Source organism: Aristolochia californica, unplaced genomic scaffold (assembly GCF_029961685.1).
Source record: "Aristolochia californica isolate CCGP_79_NKW_82.1479 unplaced genomic scaffold, dmAriCali1.0.hap1 SCAF_13, whole genome shotgun sequence".
Classification (NCBI taxonomy): domain Eukaryota; kingdom Viridiplantae; phylum Streptophyta; class Magnoliopsida; order Piperales; family Aristolochiaceae; genus Aristolochia; species Aristolochia californica.
Window position 1 is genome coordinate 7793749 of NW_027181804.1, and position 23415 is coordinate 7817163.

General features: G+C 41.7%; 3 protein-coding genes across 4 annotated transcripts; 2 read left to right on the forward strand and 1 right to left on the reverse strand.

Moving 5' to 3' along the window:
• Positions 1–2687: 2687 nt before the first annotated feature.
• LOC137948966 (bifunctional adenosine 5'-phosphosulfate phosphorylase/adenylylsulfatase HINT4) lies at positions 2688–11817 on the forward strand. 2 transcript variants are annotated; one of them, XM_068795202.1, is made up of 6 exons: positions 2688–2912; positions 2998–3044; positions 10834–10910; positions 11003–11069; positions 11160–11237; positions 11353–11817. In XM_068795202.1, exons 1-6 carry the CDS (start codon positions 2841–2843, stop codon positions 11483–11485), a joined length of 474 nt encoding a protein of 157 aa, XP_068651303.1. In that variant the 5' UTR covers positions 2688–2840; the 3' UTR covers positions 11486–11817. The 2 variants fall into 2 exon arrangements, with proteins under 2 accessions (XP_068651303.1, XP_068651304.1); XM_068795203.1 differs by having other exon boundaries at positions 11363–11817.
• A 3924-nt stretch (positions 11818–15741) lies between these two features.
• LOC137948995 (probable aspartyl protease At4g16563) lies at positions 15742–18104 on the forward strand. Its single transcript, XM_068795242.1, has one exon. It carries the CDS (start codon positions 16173–16175, stop codon positions 17622–17624), a length of 1452 nt encoding a protein of 483 aa, XP_068651343.1. The 5' UTR covers positions 15742–16172; the 3' UTR covers positions 17625–18104.
• A 1267-nt stretch (positions 18105–19371) lies between these two features.
• LOC137948218 (ATP-dependent zinc metalloprotease FTSH 2, chloroplastic) lies at positions 19372–23358 on the reverse strand. Its single transcript, XM_068794220.1, has 5 exons — positions 23102–23358; positions 20880–22102; positions 20471–20784; positions 20038–20278; positions 19372–19874 (listed from the first exon to the last, which is right to left on the reverse strand). Exons 2-5 carry the CDS (start codon positions 22056–22058, stop codon positions 19533–19535), a joined length of 2076 nt encoding a protein of 691 aa, XP_068650321.1. The 5' UTR covers positions 22059–22102; positions 23102–23358; the 3' UTR covers positions 19372–19532.
• Positions 23359–23415: the final 57 nt, after the last annotated feature.

Sequence of the window (23415 nt, forward strand, 5' to 3'; positions counted from 1 at the left end):
CCTCACTCTCTGCTCTGTGCTCTCAACTACCTGCGCTCGGCGCTAATCTACTCACCAACTCGATCAATTTTTTCGGAACTCGTCGCTGCAAAAATAGAGATCTTTGTTTACAGTTGCCGTTGCCGCTAAGTCAGCCATTTGAGTTCCGAGTGACGCTGAGTTTAAAAAAAAAAAAAAAAACAGGGGTTCGTCCATGGATACTTGCGACAAAACGAATGCAGAGTTCCGCAACGAGGTCAACGAAATCTTGGCACGACACGAGTCAAGTTTCGATCAGGTGAACGCAACCTTACAAGCCGTATTAACCGAGCTCCAGGCTCTTCGAGCCTTCCGTAGTTAAAACACTAGCCCTTCTGAAACCAACCCATTTGCACGTGATGAATCCTCTCACCCACATATTTCTCGCTCAAACACTATAAATGACCACTCTCATCAACACCTCAAGTTGTTCTTTCCAAAGTTTAACGGAGACGACCCAACTGGATGGATTTACAAGGTTGAACAATACTTTGAATTCAAACACATTGCACCAGAACTACAAGTTTAGTTAGCCTCCTTCCATTTAGAGGGCATCGCCTTGCAATGGCACAGGTGGTTGATGAAATTTCACGAACCATTCGCATGGGATGAGTTTACCAAAGCTATACAACTTCGATTTGGTCCAACCGACTACAAGGACCCTTCAGAAGCTTTGAATCACCTTAAACAAACCACAACCGTAGCAGCTTATCAAGAAGCTTTTGAAATGTTTTCCCACCGAGTGGACGGCCTACCGGAAAAGTTTCTAATTGGTTGTTTTATTGCAGGACTTTGAGACAACATTTGCATCGACGTTAAAATTAAACAACCTATAACCTTGGCAGATACAATAGGAATGGCTCGGCACATCGAGGAACGCAATCAGCTGCAAAGGCAACCGAATCACCAACTACTTTCACAACCAACTTTTGCGACACCAAAGGTCTCAGCCAAACCAATAGCTGGGGTGCTAGGACCTCCACCAACCCAGCACATAAACCAAAGCTCTAATACTCAGCCAACAACCTTCTACCAAATAACCAATCAAGAGGCACGAGAACGTCGAGAGAAGGGGTTATGCTATTATTGTGATGAGAAGTTCGTTCCAGGCCATCGTTGCGAACAACCACAATTATTTATGATCGAGGATTTTCCCCCTACAGGCATCAGGGATATTGAGGGCGATCAACTAGAACCAGACCCTCCATGAAGTTCGCCCAACGTTTCTTGGTTCCATACAAAGTCATTACGCAAGTTGGTTTGGTTGTTTATATCCTATCCTGATTTCATCCTTGAAGACAAGGATCTTAAGGGGTGGGGAATGATATGGCCACACGCAGAAAGACCACAAAGGTAGTGGCAATACGTGGCTAATGCAGTTAGTGTTTGTGGGTTGTTCAGGTAGTTATTATCAGTTGTTAATTAGTGGTTAGTTTCTGTAATTGTATGGCTATATATAGCCGGGATGAAAGGGAATGTATATACGGGTTTTAATTCTGAGTTAATCTTGTCTTATTCTATTCTCTTCTTCTTCTCCTAAACTCTTCGTCGTCTCTTCTTCTTCTAATCCTCACTTTTCTTAAATTCATCGTATCATCTTCTCTCTATTTTCCTCCGTGTCCATCAGCTATCAGTTGTTACCCAGGGACACGACGGAGGGGGCTGAAAGTAAAAATAAGGTTGGTCCTAAACCCTTGATTCCTGCTTGCTCGTGTTAAGGAATCTACCATGTTCAATACAGTTGGTACTGCTATTGTTTCAAGTCTCGTTGAATTCGTTAAGAGTGGGTTTCTCCTTGGAAATTGAGGAGTTCTTCTATGAAGCTGCACGAATTTCTCATTGTGGATGAGCAAAGCAATGGAAGTAAGAAACAACGGACATTTTTATGTCCTCAGTCACAGATTTGATTGGGATATGAAATTATAGAGACGATGAAATTGCAGGGTCAATACAGCAGAAAAAAACGTATCTATCTTTCTGTTCTGCCATTCATCTCTGTAGCTTGAGTGAAGATTTTAGATGGATGATAATCAACATTAGTAACAACTATTTTGTTGTCTATTCTTGTAAAATCACTCAATTCTTTTTATCTTGTATCTAATATTGAGAATAATAACTTATCATTGCAAGCCTGTTAGTGTACTTTGTAAGCGAAAGTGAAAAGTAAATTTAATTCACTTTCACTAGGGAAAATAGCTCCAATAACGTTGGTACACTCTGTAAGTGGAGAATAAAAGTTCGTTTAAGTGAAAAAATGAGCTAAAGTGAATTCACTCCGTGAGATCACTTTTACTCGTTGTTTCAATCAACACTCAACGTCGAGACTAAATTAATTCAATTAGATTTTAATAAAAATAATAATATTATTTATTAATAAAATAAATAAATTATTTATTATATTTATAATTTTTAATATTATATTAAATTACTAATTTAAGAGTGATAATTTAGATATTATAAAAATAAGAATTTGATTAAATATCTAGATATTATAAAAGTAAATAGTAATATTATTTTTTATATTTAACTAATTTAATATTTTAATTTTTTCAGAACGTATAAATGCAGAAAACCGGAGGATTTGCCGGAAGATCCCTTCAATCTTTTCTGTAACGTATTTTTCCAATGAGGTCTCAAAGTTGCGTTTTATCGTTTATGTTTCTTACTCAGCTCCCACGAGCTACGTCGAAGCCGAATAACGAACACAGGCAAAATATATCTATATTATTTTCGCTTGTTTCCTTGACGATAGGAAGCGGACAGTCGGTAGTTTGAGAATAGCCGGCTGAAAAGGAAATTTTGTTGAGAACTGGGTAATTGATATGGCCACTGCATCTCCCTGTTTGTTCTGTCAGATCGCTCGTGCCGCCTCTTCTACTCCTCTTATTTACTCCGTGAGATTTTTCTCTGCTACATTTTTGTCTTTTTTGACCTCCATGGTTCAAAATTTGATTGTTGTGTCGCTCTGATTTCTCGCAGGATGAAAGGGTCGTTGCTTTTCAAGACATCAACCCCTCTGCGTACAGGTTACATTTCAATGTTCTTACGATTAATCTTCTGGTTTCTGAATTTTATGGCTTTATGCGTTCTGCTTGCTTCAATCTGAATGCATCGAGTTTTTCCCTACCAGAGATGCTCATCTATTCTTTCCGTGCATCTTTCTCAATCTTCTAAGGGTCACGAGCTACTGTACTGCTTGCACTTTGAGCTTGGTTGATGTAAGCCAACTTGTAAGGTTCTTGAAACCTGTGTTAGTAGGGAATGAGGCTTACTGAATTTATTAGGGAAAATTACAAGACTGGAAACATTGTCCTTACTCCGCATGTTGTAGAGCTTAACTAAGATTTACAATGTGCGAGTTATTGGTTGTTAAAAATCATTTTACTTCCGTGGTTCAGACTATCATTCAACAAAAAGAGAATTTTCATTAGTATAAAATGAAAATGGAGAAATCCTGGTAATCAGGCTTTAAGTTTTTTCCATTTGTCCGCCAAAAGAACCATTGGATACTGGGGAGAAAGGTTTTAGACAAGTCTAGCTAGTGTCTCTGCAAGCGTTGAACCTGTAGTTGATTTAGACTCTTTTGCAGACTAGAGCTTTCTCTTTACTTTTTTGTTATTCCCTGTCTTTTGCTTTCCTGCATCAAATGCATCTCTGCATATAAAGTATGTCCACCTTCACTCCCTAAGAAGACTCTTACTGGTAGCTCCACTGCTGCTATCCAACAACTAAACATCTCCTTGGGCCCAATACTCAGGAGCTGCCAAGAACTGCTATAGAGTATCCATCCTTCATTTCAAGCACAAAAAATCTCCTTGAATCCTCTTCAATTTTTTCGTCCAGAAATGGACATGTCCTTTAAAAAAATCTTCATAAAAATGGATGTTGTAAACATGAGCATTAGAAAGCTCAAACATGTACCTAAACTTTTCAATCTGTTTTGGTTTTGTGAATCAGATTACTACATGAAAACCATCTGTTGATAGAAATCCAAATGTAGGGCTAACGATAAACTTTGTTCTTGCACCTCCACTGCTCTATCTTGATTCTCATTTCTCCCTTTTGTTCATGGATGGTTCTCACAAGATAAAACCGAATGATAAGATCTGATGTGTGGCAGATGATTTTTGTGATCAATGGAGGATATAACTTTCAAATGAATAGCAGATCATTTTTTTAATTAATTTTTTTTTTAAATAATGAAGGATAAATTTGGATGCCAGATGCAGGATGCTTAGGAGGTTTCGATGGTTGAGATGATTTCTTACTCTTGGATCTTGGTCTAGAAAATGTGTTAATTGAAAAGATGAAAATTTTAAATAAAATTAGAAAGGGCAACTGTGAATATTGGTCTACATGGGATGAAGTGTAGCAGCTTAAGAACTTGGACACAGACATCATAGGTTGGCGTCACTCAACTCTATACACAGTGCCCTCATAACTGAATTGGCTACCACAGCAACTGCCTTTTCTTTTTCAAAAAAGAAAAGAAAAAAGCTACTGCCTTTTCAGATGTTGCACTCTTCAAATCCCTGCTTTGCAACTTATAAATTTTCAAGGGAAAGTTTTTTCAGGGCCTCTTGAAATGAGGGAGATGCAATGGTTGGGATTAATTGGTTGAAAAAACTAAGAATAGATAGAGTTGAAGAGAGAGAATGAGAGGGAGAGAAGGTGGAGACGAGAGAGAGTGAAGAATGGTCTGCATTGGGGGATGTGTATCCCCCAATCTCTATTTATAATAAGATTTGGGTACAATTACATAAATGCCCTTATTTAAGTAAAAACCATAATCTTTCTATATCTCCTATTCTGTGTCCTCTTTACATGAAACTTGGTCCATAGACATAGTTGGACATACAAAACAAGATTAAATCAAGACATATAATTAAAGATAAGGTAAAATGATCAAAATGCCCCTGTACTTGTTTTTCAACACTCCCCTTCAAGCTGGAGAGTATATATCGAATAGTCCCAACTTGCCACAGAAGTTCAGAAATTCATGCTCTCCCAGTGTTTTAGTTAAGATATCGTCGAGTTGATTACTAGACCGAAGAACATATGGAGTGGTCACCTCCTTTCTCATTACTGCATCCCGGATGAAATGACAATCTACCTCTGTGTGCTTCATCCTCTCATGAAAAACCGGATTGCTCGCAATGAAGATTGCTTCCTGGTTATCACAATGCATATTCATAGGATCCTTTTTATAGAAACCTAATTCCTAGATAACAGTTTTCATCCACATTAGCTCATTGATGGTGTGGGCCATTGCACTATATTCAACTTCTACACTGGACCGAGTAACAACATTTTGCTTTTTACTCTTCCAGCTGACTAGGTTTCCTCCTAAAAATACACAACACCAGTGATTGATTTTCTATCAAGTTTGGAACCTGCATAATCATCATTAGAGAAAGCTTCAATCCTCTAAAGATTATTACGTTTAAATAAGATCAGGAGACGATGAAGAATCATGGTTTGTTAGGAGTGGAGGATCTTGAGCGGGATGAGATGGTTGTTGTCAACGTTGATATACCTGCAATGGTTTCTCAGTAGTAGCATCACATGAAGTCTAAATACATTCATCAACTAGAATAGGAATAACATGACTAGGTACATAAGGCATATGAGGAATTGACTCGGACCTAGAAGATTCAAAAAATGGAACATCTTCGAAAAAAGTAACATCTGCAGATACAAATGTTTTCCTCATAAATGGATTGAAACATTTGTACCGTTTTTGTGTCTGAGAATATCCCATAAATATACATTTAACAGAACTATGAGACAATTTATCCTTGAAAGGATCGAAGATATGTGCACAACAGACACCCAAATACACAAGGTGATATAGGGAAAAAAGGTGTAGTGGGTACCACAATCTGAATGGGAATCTTACCATCAAGAGCAGAAGACGACATTCTATTTATTAGAAAACATGCAGTAAGAACAACATCACCCCAATACGGCTTAGGTACATTCATATGAATTAACATAATGTGAGCTACCTTAAGTAAGTGACGATTCTTGTGTTCAGCAATTCCATTTTGTTGTGGAGTGAACACATAAGAAGACTGATGAATAATTCCTTGTAACTGACAAAAGGAATCAAAGTTATGTTTTATAAATTCGTTTGTCTGTATGCAAGATATTGATAGAGGTTGCAAATTGATTTTTTATTTCATTTTAAAATAGTTAAAATACATCAAAGGCTTCGGATTTTTTCTTACATGAAATAAACGAAACAAAATACCTATGACCAAACTTACTAGTCATAGGACAAGGACCCTAGACGTTTGAGTGGACAAGCTCAAATAGTTTACTTGTCTTATGAGATGAAATAGGAAAAGAACTCCGGTGATGCTTGCCCAGTTGACATGACTCACACTAAAAAGTAATACTAGAAGGAAAGTCTAGAACTACTTGAATCAATTTTTAGGTGATGGATGACTGGGTCTGAGATAACACTAAAATGGTGAATCAGATGTGTGTAGTGCTTGCAAAGTACTATCTGGGTTGTGGTTGTCCAAATAATGTAGTCCCCCTCTATCACGAGTGAAACCAATCATCTTCCTCGTCATGAGATCTAAAAGACACAATGAGTAGGATAAAAGGTTGAAGAGCAATTTATGGACTTAGCCACCTGACTGACGGACAATAAATTTAAAGGAGATTTAGGAACTAACAATGCAAATTGAAGTGAAAGAAAAGGAGCAGGGGTAACATTTCTCATTGCCTGTACTAGTGTAACTGACTCATCAGCAAGGTTAACATGCTTAATGAGGAGTGACACTTTTAAGTCGGAAAATAGTGAGGACGTACCTGACATGTGTTTTGTGGCTCCAGAATCAAGTACCCAAGATGGGGAATGAGATATTGAGAATGCAGGCATACTTGTGGGAGGAGTAGTATGAGCCAAGGATGCAGAAGGAATAGATACTTGTGTCATACGTTGTGAGATCTGTTGCTGCTGCTGGACTAATTTTTGTAATTCATTTGGAGCAGCAGGTGGGAGTAATGTTGTAGTTTCAAACCCTTGGGCTGTACTCTCATGTGTAATGGTGTTTTCCCACGCAGGTTTGTGCTTTCGTCAATGAATGCACTTGCGCTCAAATTTGCCTATCTCCTCTGTCTCGTCCTTTGCTAGTCCTTGTGCGCCCTTTGGACGTTTCACTGGAACCAAATGTTGTAGCTGATGTATTAAGGGCAGTAGCTTCACCCACTTTGGTATCTTTTCCAACTTTAAGCACAATGGTCTTTTCAGCTCTCATTACCCTATTAAAGATAGTAGAGAGGTTAGGTACTTCATCAGATGCTAGAACTTGTGACTTTATGTTGTCAAATTCAGCACCCGAACCATCTAGAAATTTTGCCACTAGGAGTTGATTTTGCTATTCTCTGAGTTCCTGTTCATTCGTAGTAAATGGATGAAAGCCGTTGATCTCCTGCCAAATACTTAAAAAAGAACTATAACAATTTGTCACAGTCCTATTACCACTTTTCAAGCCAAAGAAATCTGTATATAGCTCGTAAACCCTAGAAAGATTGCTCTCTTGTCTATAAAGAGCTTCCAAAGATAGCCACACAGCTATTTCAAAAAAAAAAAAAAAAAAAAGATAGCCACATAGCTTTGGCAGTTTCAAAGTTTATAACCTAACTTCTGATAGTAGATTTCAAGTTGTCGACAAACCTGTTAGAGTTTGTAGTCCTGGGTTAAGTACTCTGCTTTCCACACCTAACAGACCGGTCTTTTGGGTTGTATTGGCTAGGCGTCTGACTCAGAACTCCGAAGTTAAGCGTGCTTGGGCAAGAGTAGTACTAGGATGGGTGACCTCCTGGGAAGTCCTATTGGTTAGGCGTTTGACATGGTATCAAAGCTAGGCACCACGTTCCGCGTTCGAATCCTGGAAGGGGAGACCTAGAGGGGGCGACCTAGTTTCCAGACTAGTGTGGGCCGCTAGCGTGGGCCGTCGTGGATGTTGATCGGGAACGGTGGGTGTTAGAGTTTGTAGTCCTGGGTTAAGTACTCTGCTTTCCGCACCTAACAGACCGGTCTTTTGGGTTGTATTGGCTAGGTGTTTGACATGGTATCAGAGCTGGGCACCACGTTCTGCGTTCGAATCCCGACGGAAGCGGTAGGGAACGGGAACGGTGGGTGTCAGAGCTAGGTAGTTCCGGTCCACCTGGGTTAGTTTCCGTCCACCCCTGGTCCATTTGGGTTAAGTACTTAGCTTTCCGCACTTAATGGACTGGTCTGTTGAGTTGTATTTGCTAAGCGTTTGACAAAACCAAGTTATTACTTGACTGACCTTAGCCTCCCAATCATCATCTTGAGGGACAAGAGGTTCATCCCTATAAATTTCAGCTTTTTCCTACCCTTTAAGTACATCTAATAGATCTAGACCAAGTAAGGTAATTATTACCATTCAACTTTTTCAGAGGTGATAGCGATAATATCTTTACCATACGGATTATATGATTCTTGAGATGGAGTGTAAACCTCACCAGAATCAGCTATATCAGATATATAAGATACCAAACAGATCAAATAACACTTCCAAAAATTCCAAATCAACCAGCTTAAGTGGGCCCCACTACGTAAAATTATGGATTGGGCAGATAGACGATGTGCGCAGATCAAAAAATCCAAAAATCCAACACAAGGATCAAATTCCAGAAGATACAGTGCAAAAAGAGCAGCAATAGGGTTGATGTCATTGACAGGTCTGGGAGTTTGTGCACATCCCGAGATCAACAAAAAAAACCTCTTTTGTGCAGTTTAAAACATCAGGATTTGTTGTTAGAACAGTAGAACCAGTAACCCTAGGGTTATGGTAGAGAGAAAAAGAGAAAAAATTGGATTTTTATTAACCATTAGCAAAAAACTGGATAAAGATTCTTCCTTTATGTAGACGTTTGCTTCAAAAGGATGAAAAACTTGATGAAAAGTCTTCCCAAATGCAATTTACTGCTCTGATACCATGAAAAAACTAAGAAGAGAGAGTTGAAGAGAGAGAATGAGAGGGAGAGAAGGTGAAGACGAGAGAGAGTGAAGAATGGTCTGCGTTGGGGTACGTGCAGGTCCCCCAACCTCTATTTATAATAACATTTGGGTACAATCACATAAATGCCCTTACTGAAGTGAAAACCCTAATCTTTCTATATCTCCTATTCTACATGTCCTCTTTACATGAAACTTGGTCTATAGACATAGTTGGTAATATAGAACAAGATTACATCAAGACATATAAATAAAGATAAGGTAAAATGACAAAAATGCCTTTGCACTTGTTTTTAATATTAGTGTTCTAAAAACTTGGATCCTCCTTGGTGTCTTTAGAGCGTTTTTTCTGAAATCCAAGAAATCTCCACTAGTCTCCAACTCTCCTGGTCTGGTAAGCCTTGTTCCACCAATAGTTGGTTGACTCCCTTGCTTGTGAGGGAGTTGAGAAGAAACTGTTTGTTGTTACCCAGCCGGTGCAGCAGCTTTGTTATTTTGTTCCCTCATTTCTTGCTCAATGAAATTCCCATTTCTCAAACCTCAAATGTTTACCAACTCCCATTACATTTGCAGAGCTTTCTTTTTTTCAAGTAAGCTGGACTGTTTTTGTATTATTCCCCCTATGGACTTTAGTTCAAGCTATTCTGACACTGTTGCAGTGTTCTTGACATACCCCAGGAGAAGGGGACTCTTGTTTCATTGAACTTGAGTTCTTAGACTCGTCTGGGTCCTAGCAACTTCAGATACTGTTGTGTTTGGGCTCTTACAAGTGCAATACCTCTCATTGTTGTATCCAGCATTCCTAGAATATTTCTGATCATGGGTAAAGAACCTCTATGCTCCTAGATCGTTTAGTTTTTCTCCCGCTTCTTTTTGAGATATTGCATATTTATGGCGCATATAAAGATAAAAAAAAAGATAATAACATGTTATCAATTAAATCCAAAAAAGGTATACATGTATGGCAAGTTTTAGGCCTGTAAGTCCTGATAAAAGCATCTGTTGAAAACAAGACCCCAGTTTCATGCTAGCATCCTCCTATAAGATGCTCATCCCAAAAGTACTCTCTGGAAGGACTTCAGAGTTCGAAGATAGAAACGTAGCTAAATCAAATGGATCCAACCAGTATAGCACATCTTAGCAGCTCACTAATCCTAGCAGCTTCTATCCCACCTGAGTTTTACTTTCTTTCAGAATTAATAGTGAGGTAGTTTATTTGATGCATTATTTGTTTGTGGAAGGAAGTGGTGCAACTTGTGCCAAAGGTCCCCCATGTATGCACTAATAGTAGCACGATGTCCTGATGCTCCTATGCTCTGATTCAATGCGGATCATCAAATTTCATCTTCTATAACTGTGCTTACTAATTTGTGAAAATCATAAATTTTGCACTTTGGAGTAGCACCGAGTTGAGTTGGTCTGGGAGAGGCTTGGGCTTCACTTAACGTGGTTCTCACCCTAGCTTGAGCAATTATGAGCCCCGAGCAAAAACCATTAGCCAGAAAAAGCTGTCCAAACCTTGCCTAGCTTGGCTCTATGGTTCATGAGCTGGGTTGAATGTGTTGTTTAAGTAAAAGCCATTTTGTATATGAGGCAAAATTAGGAGCTCAACCCGAGCCAAGATTTTTGCCTGAGTGGAGCTGAGGCTCAAGCTTGGCTTTGGTCGACTTATTTCCATCCCTGCTTGCAATTAATTGTGTTTATAATGCAATTATGCACATGCTTCTCTTTTTTGGTTTTTCAGAGATAACCTTTTTTTTTCTCTGATTCTGTCCTCATTGACTAATGTATTGCCACTGCCTATCACTTGGCAGGCATTATCTGGTTATTCCTGTCAAGCATATAGGAACCGTGAAGGATCTGAATCGAAGGATTGATGATTACAATTTAGGTAAACATGGTGTTTAATCTTAAATTTAGATAGAAACCTTTTGGAATCATCAGAAAGTCTTCCTTATAAACTGCATGTTTTATGCTTCCCAGTGAATCACATGTTGAAAGTGGGTCAGTCACTGTTACAGAGAGATGCCCATGGACCCAGACCATATAGGTCAGAATCGTCTTTCCTGTTCATGTACAGATTTGAGATGTAACCATGCTGCTCGTTATTTGTGTTCATTCTTCCCTTATCATTTTACAGGTTTGGCTTTCATCAGCCTCCATTCAACAGTGTGGACCATCTCCACCTTCACTGTTTGGCACTTCCCTTCATACCCAGGTATCTTGAAAGACTAGTTGCTCTAGAACTGGCCTTTTCTGAATTAGTTTGTCTGAGATAGGACTCGTGTCTGTCTTTAAAATTCATTCGACCATCATATTTTTTAACTTTTTAGACTTGAACAGATGGAAACATTTGAAATACATGTCAATTGGACCCCTTGGTGGGTTCATAGAGGCCGAGAAACTATTGGAGAAGATAAAGCCACCATCAGTGGCACACTCGTAGAGCAAGGGATTCCAGTCTGATTGTTTGAGTAGTATATGAATTGTCCTACTCTCTTTTTCCATTCTATTGTGATATATATTTTGTCCTAGTTCTACATGTCATTGATATCAGTTCTGTATATTGCAAGTGTAATAAGTAAGAATAATGATATGCATATAACCAATTTTATATGACGCCGATTATCCAAATCGGTGTCTGCATCAGACTCTAGAATTTGGATGCAGACTTGATGTACATTTGTTTAAAGATTCACCAGAATGACATTATTGTTCAGTGTATGATCTTCTCTTTTTTTTTCTTTTCTTTTTTTTTGTAGATTTTGAAGTTTTTGTTTTGTTATGTAGTACTTTTGCAAACGATGCAGTTTCATATTAGTAAAACTTTACTTTCGTACAGGTAAATATGAAATTGTTATTATAAAATTGTATTTTTTAAGTGATAGGATAATGATTATACACATGCGCCATCTGAGGCTCCGGGCATTTGGGATACAAGTTGATTCAGAAGCTGGTGCCGAGGTTTTCTCCCTCCTCCCCCAAGCAGTCGGTGAGAGTTTCCTCCGGCAGACCCAAGCTAGATGAGAAGATGGTGAGGAGCTGCTTGCAGAGGTCGAACACTTGGTCTCCGTACTGGGTGACGACCTCCCGGTAATTCTCAGGCTGTTGCGGCCATTTCTGGTAGTCTTTACTGTTGGAGACGGGGTGGAGGTAGTGGAAGAAGTAGTCACCCCACCAGTTGAGCTTGATGCCCCCATTCGTAGGAAACAGGGTCGTTCGGGTACTTGTGCTTCTCCTCCATGGGAAGGGAGAAGAAGTCACGAGAGAGGCCATCGTCTAAAGGACGGGAGGCGCCCCCATGCTCTGGCCCTCGTCTTACAAGCGGGTCAGCCGCACTCGATAATCGAACCGGTACAAACCACAATGTCAGGCGTTTGAGCATGGGACCTCTTCAAAGACCCGAGGCATGAGTCCTTAAAAAGAGCCCGGGCGCAAGAGGGCCGCGCCTCAAGCGAGCAGTGGCAGGAGTCAAAGAGTGCAAGAACTGGACTCTACGCGGCAGGGACGGAACTTCGGTCGTGGGCAGCAGGAGACATAGGAATAGACAGCGAAGAAGAGCTGTTCTGCTTAGACCAAGGCAAGTTGGCCTGGTGAAGAACAGTCACTAGAGTTGGGCAACAAAATTTTTGCATCCCTTAGCATCTCAGTACCTATTCTACTCTACCATAACGAGCCGCATCACCACTATCTTGCCCTCATTTTTCTCGAACAAAAAAAAAAAAAAACAAGCAAAGCAATCCAAGAAAAGAGTTACGTGTCAGAGGAGCTTCGCCTTCCGGTTCAGTTTGAGAACGAAAACAGAGCAGAGCGCGTTTTTTGAAAGCGGGAGAACGGGGAAGAGAAAAAGGGCAAAAAGGGTATTTGCTTCAATTGCGACTTAGGGTTTTTGGGGCCTTGGGTAGGGCTTGGCCTCATTTTTTCAACTTATATTAAGAAAGAATGAATATGAAATAAAAATAATAATTATTTAGACTAGTATTTGAGTAATAGGGTAATTTGCTGGATTGAGTACATTCTAGAATGCCTGATTAATTAATTATCATGTTCATGATAATCTTTTTCAATAACAAAGTTCTCATGAATTATTTCTTAATGTTCGATTCATGTTTGCAAACTTATAAGTAATTTCTCATTGGTTTCTTTAATATTTTAAAAACTTTACTCAAATGTTTTTCGTTCATGGATTTTTTTTCTATTTTCATTTCTTACTTAGTAGTTAGAGTTTTATGCAAAGTTTAAAATGTAGGTTGGAACTTGAATTCGGTTCAAGCCCGAGTTTCAAATATTTAAATCAAACCTTAGCTCAAATATATACAGGTTGGAGCTCGGTTCAACTTGATGCCACCCCTAAATTAGAGTAGCCTACTTCCTGTGTAACACGTCAGAAAACCATTGGATGATTTGGCCACTCTTAAACATGATTGTATCTAAAAGGCTTCCTCTATGAAACATTTCCTCGTAAAATATTCAATAAAGTATAATGATTTAGATTGTAACCCTCATAGGACACGTCCACCACTTAATAATATTTATTTATACATACCATTAGGGGTGGCATCGAACCGAGCCGGTTCACGAGTAGCTCAAGCTCAGCTTGATTCCGACTTAGTTTGATTCGATTTATCTGGATCTTGAACCTAGTTCGACCGAACCATGGTTCGGTTCCAAAGCTTGTGAGCTGACTCATTAACTTAACGAGGGCTCGGGAGGCAGGAGCTGGGAGCAGGAGTCGTCTTCTACTCTTCGAGTTCGACTTCGATTTTTTCCTCCCCTCGTCTGCCATCGTTGATCCTTATTATCGTCAAGACCCTCCCTCCATTGTTGTGGCCGCCTCTGTCGCCATAGACAATTGCTCGTCGGCCGCATTCGTCTCAAACTCCCTTACCTCCGTGTCGTCTCAGTAGCTGCTACCTTCGCCATAGACAACTACTTGTCGGCTGCCTTCGTCTCAAACTCCCTTACCCTCCGCATCATCTCAGTAGTTGCTACCTTCACCGCTGCTAGAACCCTCCGCCCCCACCACGAAAAAAAAATCTGTTTTTTGAAGTCCAACTATCTCTTACTCATAGCTCTAGAAGAGCCTCAAATTGCTTGAGGTACTCTTTGAATACTAACTCTACTCAAGTACTGTTGGCATATAATTTATATATAATTTATTTAACTTATATTTTATGCAAAGTTTTAAATATAGGTTGGAGTCCGAACGCGGTTAAAACTATTGCGCTCGAGTTTAGGGTTTAGAGTTCGAGTTATATTACAATTTAGAGTTCGAGTTAAAAATATTTAAATCAAACTGTTTGAACGTAAGTAGGTACGGGCACCCCTACGTATCTATCTCTAAAGGAGAGGCATTGGTAGAAATTAGAGTGAAGCTGTGAAATTAATGAAGGTGTATCCCACATAGTTCTAGAAAGATTATCACTCACTTGATTCAGACTTTTTTCTACATGGACAAAGGAAACATCGTATCTGGAAGCAAGCTGGAATTCCTTCCACCTTCCAAGCTAGTCAACTTCTTCCTCCTGACTTCTCAGCCTCTCGTCAAAATCTGCAAATTAAAAATGATTCTGATTCTGATTCTGTCTCGGGCGAGTTAAACCAAGAAGAATAGCATATTATAGTGTATTGGGGGATGTATAGGATCTGGAGCAGCCTCACACTGATCTTTTTGATGCTCTGGATTAGTTGAAATTGCCGATAGATTCTGGATTTTCGAGTATTTTACCTAGTGACCTGAAATGGGCGGCTATGATTCTCCTTATGGGCTAGAAAAAGAAAGGCCATTGATTTTTTGAGTTGCCCATGCTTGGCTTTTTAACCACTCCGACGTAACTCAGGCACGGATTTGACCGGAGCTAGTCCATATTCCGATGGACCCGTCGCTTACATCTCCTCTCCCGCGTACGACAAAACGGTACACGCTCTAGAATCCGACAAAACGTTGCGTTACAATCTGACTCCCCCTTTTGAGGCGTGGAGCGGAGCCCGGCCACCAACCCCGACTTACGGCCGGAGACGTGGACAGTGACGTCATCTTCGACTCCACAGGAGAAGAAGAAGAAAAAGGCAGACGGAGACGGTCTCAATGCGGGCTCCGCTGCGACAGCTGTTCCGCTTTACGCCCGCCCGCTTCGTTTGGCTTTACTCGCACGAGTGAGGACAGAATCTCCCAGGATCGCTGACTCGGCGCGGGTCCCACTCGATGCTGGCACGAGCATCGACGCCGCTGCCAGGTTGCTCCAAAACGGGTTCGGTTCTGGGGAGACGGGCCCCGTGGCGGTCGTGGAGTGTACTTGGCCTTGCGTATGCTAGTGAATGTGCCAGCTGGCCGAGCCAGCTCAGGTGCCTGTCACAACTCACACGATTTAAACTTCTATGCCCAGTTTATTCGGACCCTCTAGACCCAGACCCGGACCACAAATATATTTTTGTCATTTTAAATAACATTTTAAAATAAAAATCTTATAATTCATTTATTACCGTTGAGAAAAGGCCAACCCGTGACTATGCAAGTAGGCTTTCAGATATCTTGGCTCTTTATTCTTTCTTCCCTGTAATAAACCTGAATAATTGAAATGAACCAGTGATAATGCGCAGTTGAGTTAGGTGTTGCGGAGGTTCAGATAAGAATCAGAAGAGAGAATTTTGTTCATTGATGGAGTATTATTAAGATGTGGTTGTTCCGATTAATGCAGGCCAACTGGATGATTGGTGTTAGGAGGGACTGAACCGTGAATCTGGAGAAAAAGGGTGTCGATGGTGAGAGGTGAGAGGTGAGAGGTGAGAATCTTCGTTAACCTCTCGCTTCGGAAATGGACATTACTTGTCTGACCAGAGATGTCTGCTGTCTCTGCTTCTTTTAAACTAAAAGAGTTTCTGTGCTTTCTTCTGCTTTCATGGAGGGAGGTTCGCTAGACCCATGAATCCAAGTTGGCCGACCTCTTCCCATTAAAAACTAGAGATAATGATTGGCTATTCGTTCGATTTAGCGACTCTCTTTCAATTAAGCTCTTCACCAGAAGGTTCGCCCTCTCGTCCCTTCCCACCAACCTCTTTTAAATCCCCCCTCATAAAATCCATTCTTCTTCCAGTTCCTGGAGCCTCTATATCCTCTGCTTCCCCATAGTTCTGCCTCTGTTCAACGTCTTTAATGAAGATGGCATCTGGCTTTGCTCTGTTCTCGTCTCTTCTTTTTGTTATCTTTTCTCTTCAGCTTCTCTATGTTTCGTCGACCGGTGTTTTTCTTCCTCTGTCCCACACACTGTCGAACACCCAGACCGCAGAAACTCCTCACCTCATCAAAGCCTCTTCCGCCCGTTCCATAGCCCGCTTCCGGAGTCACCGTGACCGGGAGCATCGTGAAATCCCCCTCCCCCTCTCCTCCGGCAGCGACTACACGCTTTCTTTGTCCGTCGGTCCGCACCAGTCGCAGCCTGTCACGCTTTATATGGACACTGGGAGCGACCTCGTCTGGTTCCCCTGTCACCCGTTTGAATGTATTCTCTGCGAGGGTAAACCCAAGTCATCTCCTTACAACCACTCGTCCTCTCCCTCCGTCCCCTGCAATTCCCACTTCTGCTCTGCCGTCCATTCCTCTCTTCCCTCCTCCGATCTCTGCGCCATCGCCAAATGCTCCCTGGACAACATCGAAACTTCCGACTGCTCCTCCCCGTGCCCGCCTTTCTACTACGCGTACGGGGACGGCAGCCTCGTCGCGAACCTCCACCACGAAAGCCTCCTAATACCCACTTCAAAGCCCAATTCCCCTTATATCCGTCTGCACAACTTCACATTCGGGTGTGCGCACACGGCCCTCGCTGAGCCAGTCGGAGTCGCCGGCTTCGGCCGCGGGGAGCTCTCCCTCCCCGCCCAGCTCTCCGCTTTCTCTCCTCACCTCGGGAGCCGATTCTCCTACTGTCTGATCTCCCATTCTTTCAACTCCAATCGCCTCCGTCGCCCAAGTCCCCTCATCCTTGGCCGCTCGGATGCCGCAAATGTCGAAGGAGAGGAATTCGTCTACACTCCCATGCTGGATAACCCGAAGCACCTATATTTCTACTCCGTCGGACTGGAAGCAGTCTCCGTCGGCCGGAAAAGAATCACAGCGCCAGAGAACATGAGGACCGTGAACAAAAAGGGCGACGGAGGAGTGGTGGTCGATTCCGGCACGACCTTCACGATGCTTCCGCCGGCGATTTACGCGGCTATTTTGGACGAATTCGACAACAACATGCGGGGAAGATACGAGAGAGCGGCCGCGACGGAGGAGGCAACTGGGCTGGGGCGGTGCTACTTGTACGGCGAGGAGGAGAAAGTGAGGGCGCCCAGGGTGGTGCTGCACTTCGCGGGGAACGCGAGCGTGGCGCTGCCGAGGAGGAATTACTTTATGGGGTTTTTAAAGGAAAGCAGGGGACGGAAGAGGAAAGTCGGGTGCTTGATGGTGATGAACGGCGGGGATGAGGCGGACTCGGGTGGGCCCGCGGCGACGCTGGGGAACTTCCAGCAGCAGGGGTTCGAGGTAGTCTACGACCTGGAGCGCCGCCGGGTGGGATTCGTCCGGCGGCAGTGCGCATCGCTGTGGGATACGGTGTCGCGGAACTAACCTGAGTTACCCGCACGTGAGTTGACTTGGTGTACATCACGTGATGTTTGGGACGGCGGGCGCCTTTGACTGGATATCCACGTGCGGCGGAGGACATAGGAGCCCTAGTTGGAAGGCGAAATAAAGGAAGGGTAAAATGGGAAGAAAAAAGTTGTACATTGGAACAAATTCCTCCGGAAAGGGGAAGGTTTAAGTTAATTTTTGTGAATAAAATAAGAATTTGAAGAAAGTGTTGAATAATCAGACCCGGTCCGGTCAGTCTGGATCTGCTATATAAAAGACTCGGAAGGGTGGGTAGAGACCGGGCTGGGTCATATAATTTCTCAATAATATTCAAAATAAATAGGTAGGTAGATCGGCTGGGCTGTAGCCAGGCATGCACCCCAGGACCCGCGTGAGGAAAAATCACGGATGTCGTGGGAGAGGGGGTCTTAAATATTGAGGGAATGGGCCCCTACAGAATCCGTCACAGGATATCTTCTACCTGTGCAGTAGTTGTTGTGATGATGGTTTGGGTCCTTTTTGCTGTGATCACGTTTAAAATAAGGAACCGTTTGAATTATTATTTTTAATATTATTATTAAAAACTGTCTTTTTCTTGTTTCATAAAGAGTTGGTGAGAAGTGAGTTTGGTCTTCTAATTCATGGCCTCCAAATGCTGATAGAAAAACGGAGGGGAAAGAAGGTAGCTCTAATCCAGTTTTCCTCACCAAGTTCTTCATTGCCAACTGGGTTTGGCACTTGAGGAATTACTGCTGCTTGTACCAATGTTGTTGTCGGAAGGAGTTGTTGCAAACATGCAATCTAATGCTCAGAAAAAGAATCGATGAAGCACTGCCTGGCCTGCTCAGCTTTCTAATTGTCTCTTGCAGTGAATCTTTTGCAAATTATCAGTTTCCATTTCTCACTGGGAGAGCTTTTACTTCTAACAGTTATCAAACCTACTCGAATAGTTTTTCAATCCTTATAGTTAAGCCTCAAATTCCTTTGTTTTTTCTTGTTTCATAAAGAGGAGTTACAGCCTAATTAAAATGTCTTAGAAGAAATGGATTCTCTCTCTCGCTGCCAAACCCAACTGAAAATGGGCCCTTTATTTTTTCTATGCCAACCAGGTTGGCAACTTTTTAAGTTTGTGTGGTGGAAGGGTATGTCCTTGCTTCTTAAAGACCCCATTGAAGGAATTGTATGGAGAAAAAGGAGAAAGTTGCAGGAATTCAGCTGCAGCTCAGCTGTTATGATTATTCCTCCATACTCGTACATTAAATAAGCTCCATGAAACCCAACAACGGCAATCCAGTCGGCGCACTAATTTCTGCATTTATAACGGAATTTAGAAAGAATTTCATCTCATTAGAAGTTTTACAATGCAGTGATTATTATGATATGCATGAGTCAGTTTATCTGAGACCTCTCTCATTTCCCCCCCTCTTTTAACGGCAATCTAGTGAGCATATCGCTATTATTTACACATTTGAAGGACAAGGGTTAATCTAATACGAAAAATTATTTGGTACAAAACATGAGAAACGGCTATCTCAGCCATCCGATCATTATCAATAACTATCTCAACCGTTCAGCTATCTCAGCTGTTATATCCATTTTGCATGTTTTATACCAAATAGTTTTTTGTATTGGATCATCTATATTAGTAAGACTACTAATTTGCAGGAATTTCCGGTCATCACCGGTGTGCAAGCAGCACAAGTGGAAGAGAACCCTACTCGATCAAAGACAAAATACAGCAATGAAATGCAACGGCATTCATAGTAATTTACATTACAATAAATTCTACACGGGTTATACATCAAGTCCACCCTTTCAGGGTAAAATTAGTAAACAGCTACTGGAAACTCAGACTATAGACAAGATCGGAAAATTGGCACTGTTCAGTGTCAAAAAATATTATAATTACACATTGACAGAAGCTGGAATAGATGGTGGAACCCGGTTCTCAGTAGGGATTTCCACAAACTCAGAAAGAATTGCCCGGAATTCATCACCTGTCATCGTTTCCTTTTCAAGGAGTACCTCTACTATCTTATCAATTGCTTCTCTGTTGTTGCAGATATGGGTCAAAGCAATCTCATAGGCACTGTCAGAGATTCTCTTCACTGCAGCATCAATGTCCTCGGCAAGCTTTTCGGACATGGAATTCCTAGCCATCATTCTCATGATAACATCTGAGCTTTGTGCCGACGAGTCCATGAGCGACCAAGGCCCAATCTCAGACATTCCAAATGTTGTCACCATCTGCAGTTCAAATTAGTAAAGCAGAATCGAGTCCGTAAGAAGCACTAACTGGAAGAGATCTAATGCTAACCAAGCTGAAGATAGGTGCACTAGTCCCTTTGTAGGTAAATAATTGGTAAATACTTGCTGGAAGCGCTTGATGACGTGTAGAATATTAACCAACCTGCTTAGCCAAACCAGTGATCTGCTGCAAGTCTCCAGCAGCACCAGTTGTCACCTCAGGTTCACCAAAGATAACTTCTTCAGCCGCTCTACCACCAAGTCCACCAACAATTCTTGCGAATAATTGTTGCTTAGAGATTAATGTTGGGTCATCGGAAGGAATGAACCAAGTAAGTCCCCGTGCTTGGCCACGTGGGACTAATGTAACCTTCTGAACAGCATCATGTCCTGGAGTTAAAGTTCTACAAACCAAGAAATAGGAATAAGATACATGGCAAAAGTGTGGCATAAACAAAGATAGATTATCAGTTGATTATTAAATATGAAGACCTAGGTAATGCGGGGGGAATTCATTCCACTTCATTGTGGACTAACCCCCCTAAGCATCTTTCCAATGTGGGATGCAAATAATAATGGAGGAGGATGCTGCTTACCCACAAATTGCATGGCCAACTTCATGATATGCAACCAGGCTTTTGCTTTTCCCATCAGTCATTACAGTTCCTTCCATTCCTGCCACAATTCTGTCGATGGAGTCATCAAGTTCTTTTGATGAAATAGCAGTTTTCCCACGACGGCCAGCCAATATAGCCGCTTCATTCAGAAGATTTGCCAGGTCAGCCCCACTAAAACCAGGAGTCCTCATGGCAATTACATCAAGGGAAACATCACCATCAAACTTCTTATTGCTGCCGTGAACTTTCAATATCTCTGTTCGTCCACGAACATCTGGAACATCTACAGCCACCTGCACCAGTATTTCACAAAAAAAGTTTAGCATTTTGTAATTGCGAAATTATCTATGATGAGCCCCTCGTAAACCGCAAAGGAGTGAGTGTTAACCTGTCGGTCAAATCGGCCAGGCCTTAATAGAGCAGAGTCAAGAATGTCAGCACGGTTCGTGGCCGCAATCACAATAATACCAGTATTGCCTTCAAATCCATCCATTTCAGTCAAAAGCTGATTGAGGGTTTGCTCCCTTTCATCATTTCCTCCTCCAATTCCCGTTCCTCTTTGCCTACCAACAGCATCTATTTCATCTACAAATACAATACATGGAGCATTCTCTTTTGCCTTCTTGAAAAGATCACGAACACGTGAGGCACCAACTCCAACAAACATCTCAACAAATTCTGACCCTGAGATAGAGAAAAATGGGACCCCTGCTTCACCAGCAATTGCCTTGGCAAGCAAGGTTTTCCCAGTTCCTGGAGGACCAATGAGGAGAACACCCTTAGGGATGCGAGCACCAACTGCAGTGAACCTCTCAGGCTTCTTTAAAAACTCTACCACTTCCATAAAATCCTGTTTTGCTTCATCAACTCCAGCAACATCATCAAATGTCACACCAGTGTTTGGTTCCATCTGGAACTTGGCTCTAGATTGACCAACACCAAAGGGAAATCCAGGACCCCCAGGCCCCCCAAGTCCTCCAGATGACCTCCTTGACAGAAGGAACAGACCCCCAATCAAGATAAGAGGGAACGCCAAGTTCCCGATCAAGTTGAAGAGGAGAGACCCTGAGTCTTCCTGAGCACTGTGAGCTGCAAAGTCAATATTCTTCTCTCTGAACTTCTGAAGAAGCTCCTGACTAAGACCTGGTAATTGCACTCGAACACGCTGAACTCGATTACCCAACTCAGGGGACACAGCCTCAACAATAGCTATTGTCCCATTCTCAAACAGGTCAACTTTTTTAACCCTGTCCTTGTCCAAATACTCTAAAAACCTGGAATACGACAGTATTGAAGATGAAACACCCTGGTCATCAGCACGGGCAGTTCCTGTACTCACCAGTGACGGCAGACCAAGTCCAACATTTCCAACCAACAGCTTTAGAAATTCTCTTCTTCCTTCATGCTGTCTTTTGTCCAAAGATGCCAAGACCGTCCTGGACACTCTTACGAAAGAAGGTCGGCCTAAGTTAGGAGAAAGATTCTTACCATATATTTCTTTGCTCAAATTGAGCTTGCTACAGGTAGACAACCCATTTGAAACGAGGCATGCAGATGTTGTTGCCATTTATACAAGATGTTTGAGGTAGGACACTGACAATGAAGAAGTTGCTACAAGACAAGTTAAAATTCAGCACATTATCAAAACTACTACCTGCTAACGCTGATTGAATTTAATGACCTACAGGCTACATGGTCTTGTACAGAAAACTCACATGCAATTCAAACCTGAACCTGACCCCTAAATAACAACCTATAGGTAGAAAGTCATTCATCTACACTGATAGCATTAACAAATGGCTGCTGTAAAAAGTAAGAAATGATGAAAAGACACAGGAGAACAAGCTCATTTGCCTTGCAGTATCTTGGCTAGCAGAGTCATGAGTCAGCCATTTGAGCAGATTATGGATTACCAGCGATAGGATTTCCTCCATATAAGGCTCATTAACTTGTCCATGCATAACTTGCTCCACTTTAGACCATCTTTAGAAATTATAAAGTTTTACAATCAAAGGATAAATCTTGCATCTCCAGCAGAGTAGCTACCCTAAAGTGCTTAGTCGATTCACTAAAGAAGTCCTGGTATTACTTTTAAATGCAAATGACCTCTTAACAGTTCCAGTTTAATCCATCCGGTATCATTCCATCAAACCACAAACTGCCATTGATGCTTCGATAAGTCATTCAGGGAGTGAAAATCCAAAAGTGCAAACAGAACGCCACACGATTCAATAAGACTTTTTAAGCAATCTCATACCCAAAAGTCATACAGTGACACTCATAAAACCCATTATATCACTTCCAAGTTCAAACTGAACAATTGTGTGCAACTTTGCAACAGCTACCCAGTTTTCACGAAACCTTCTAGGACTACTATATGTATTTTGTTCTCTTTTGGATGAGGGTGGAGCAGGCAATATAGACTCCGGTCCGACAATGCCCCCAACATACAAGTTTAAACTTAAACAGAATTCAAGAGCTCAACAAATAAAAATAGGCATGCGAAACCAATTAGTATATCTACAATAATCACTGCATAGGAACAAGAAAGACTAATGAAATAGATGGACTAAAGAAATACTAGTCTCAGCAAATCAACGAAAAGCATACCTGCACGAGAAGTGACAAAGTATCTTCTCAGCAGCTGGAGGCTTTGATTTATACTCCGGGTGGGAGAAAAAAATCAGAAGTTTCTCTCCTCCGGAAGCAAGAAAATGTCGACAGAAATGGCAGATTTTGAACCACGGGAGCTTCTCCTGTCGTCAACCCCGTTACGTGGCTCCTCATCGCACCACGATAACGAAAGAATGGCGCATAAAAAATCAAATAAGAATATGGTCCAACGGATTGTAATTGCACTTCATGAACAGGATGGCCACGATTTCTCTCTTCAATCGGTATTTTCGCTGTGAGTTTGGGGTTTA

Bases quoted from the DNA above. Each gene is read 5' to 3' on its own strand.
- LOC137948966 (XM_068795202.1), top strand. From the start codon at position 2,841: ATGGCCACTGCATCTCCCTGTTTGTTCTGTCAGATCGCTCGTGCCGCC. The intron at 2,913-2,997 runs GTGAGATTTTTC...GATTTCTCGCAG, and splicing joins CTACTCCTCTTATTTACTCC to GATGAAAGGGTCGTTGCTTT. The intron at 11,070-11,159 runs GTCAGAATCGTC...ATCATTTTACAG, and splicing joins CATGGACCCAGACCATATAG to GTTTGGCTTTCATCAGCCTC.
- LOC137948995 (XM_068795242.1), top strand. From the start codon at position 16,173: ATGAAGATGGCATCTGGCTTTGCTCTGTTCTCGTCTCTTCTTTTTGTT.
- LOC137948218 (XM_068794220.1), bottom strand. From the start codon at position 22,058: ATGGCAACAACATCTGCATGCCTCGTTTCAAATGGGTTGTCTACCTGT. The intron at 20,785-20,879 runs GTTAACACTCAC...ATACTGGTGCAG, and splicing joins CTGGCCGATTTGACCGACAG to GTGGCTGTAGATGTTCCAGA. The intron at 19,875-20,037 runs GTTGGTTAATAT...TTTGAACTGCAG, and splicing joins TCACTGGTTTGGCTAAGCAG to ATGGTGACAACATTTGGAAT.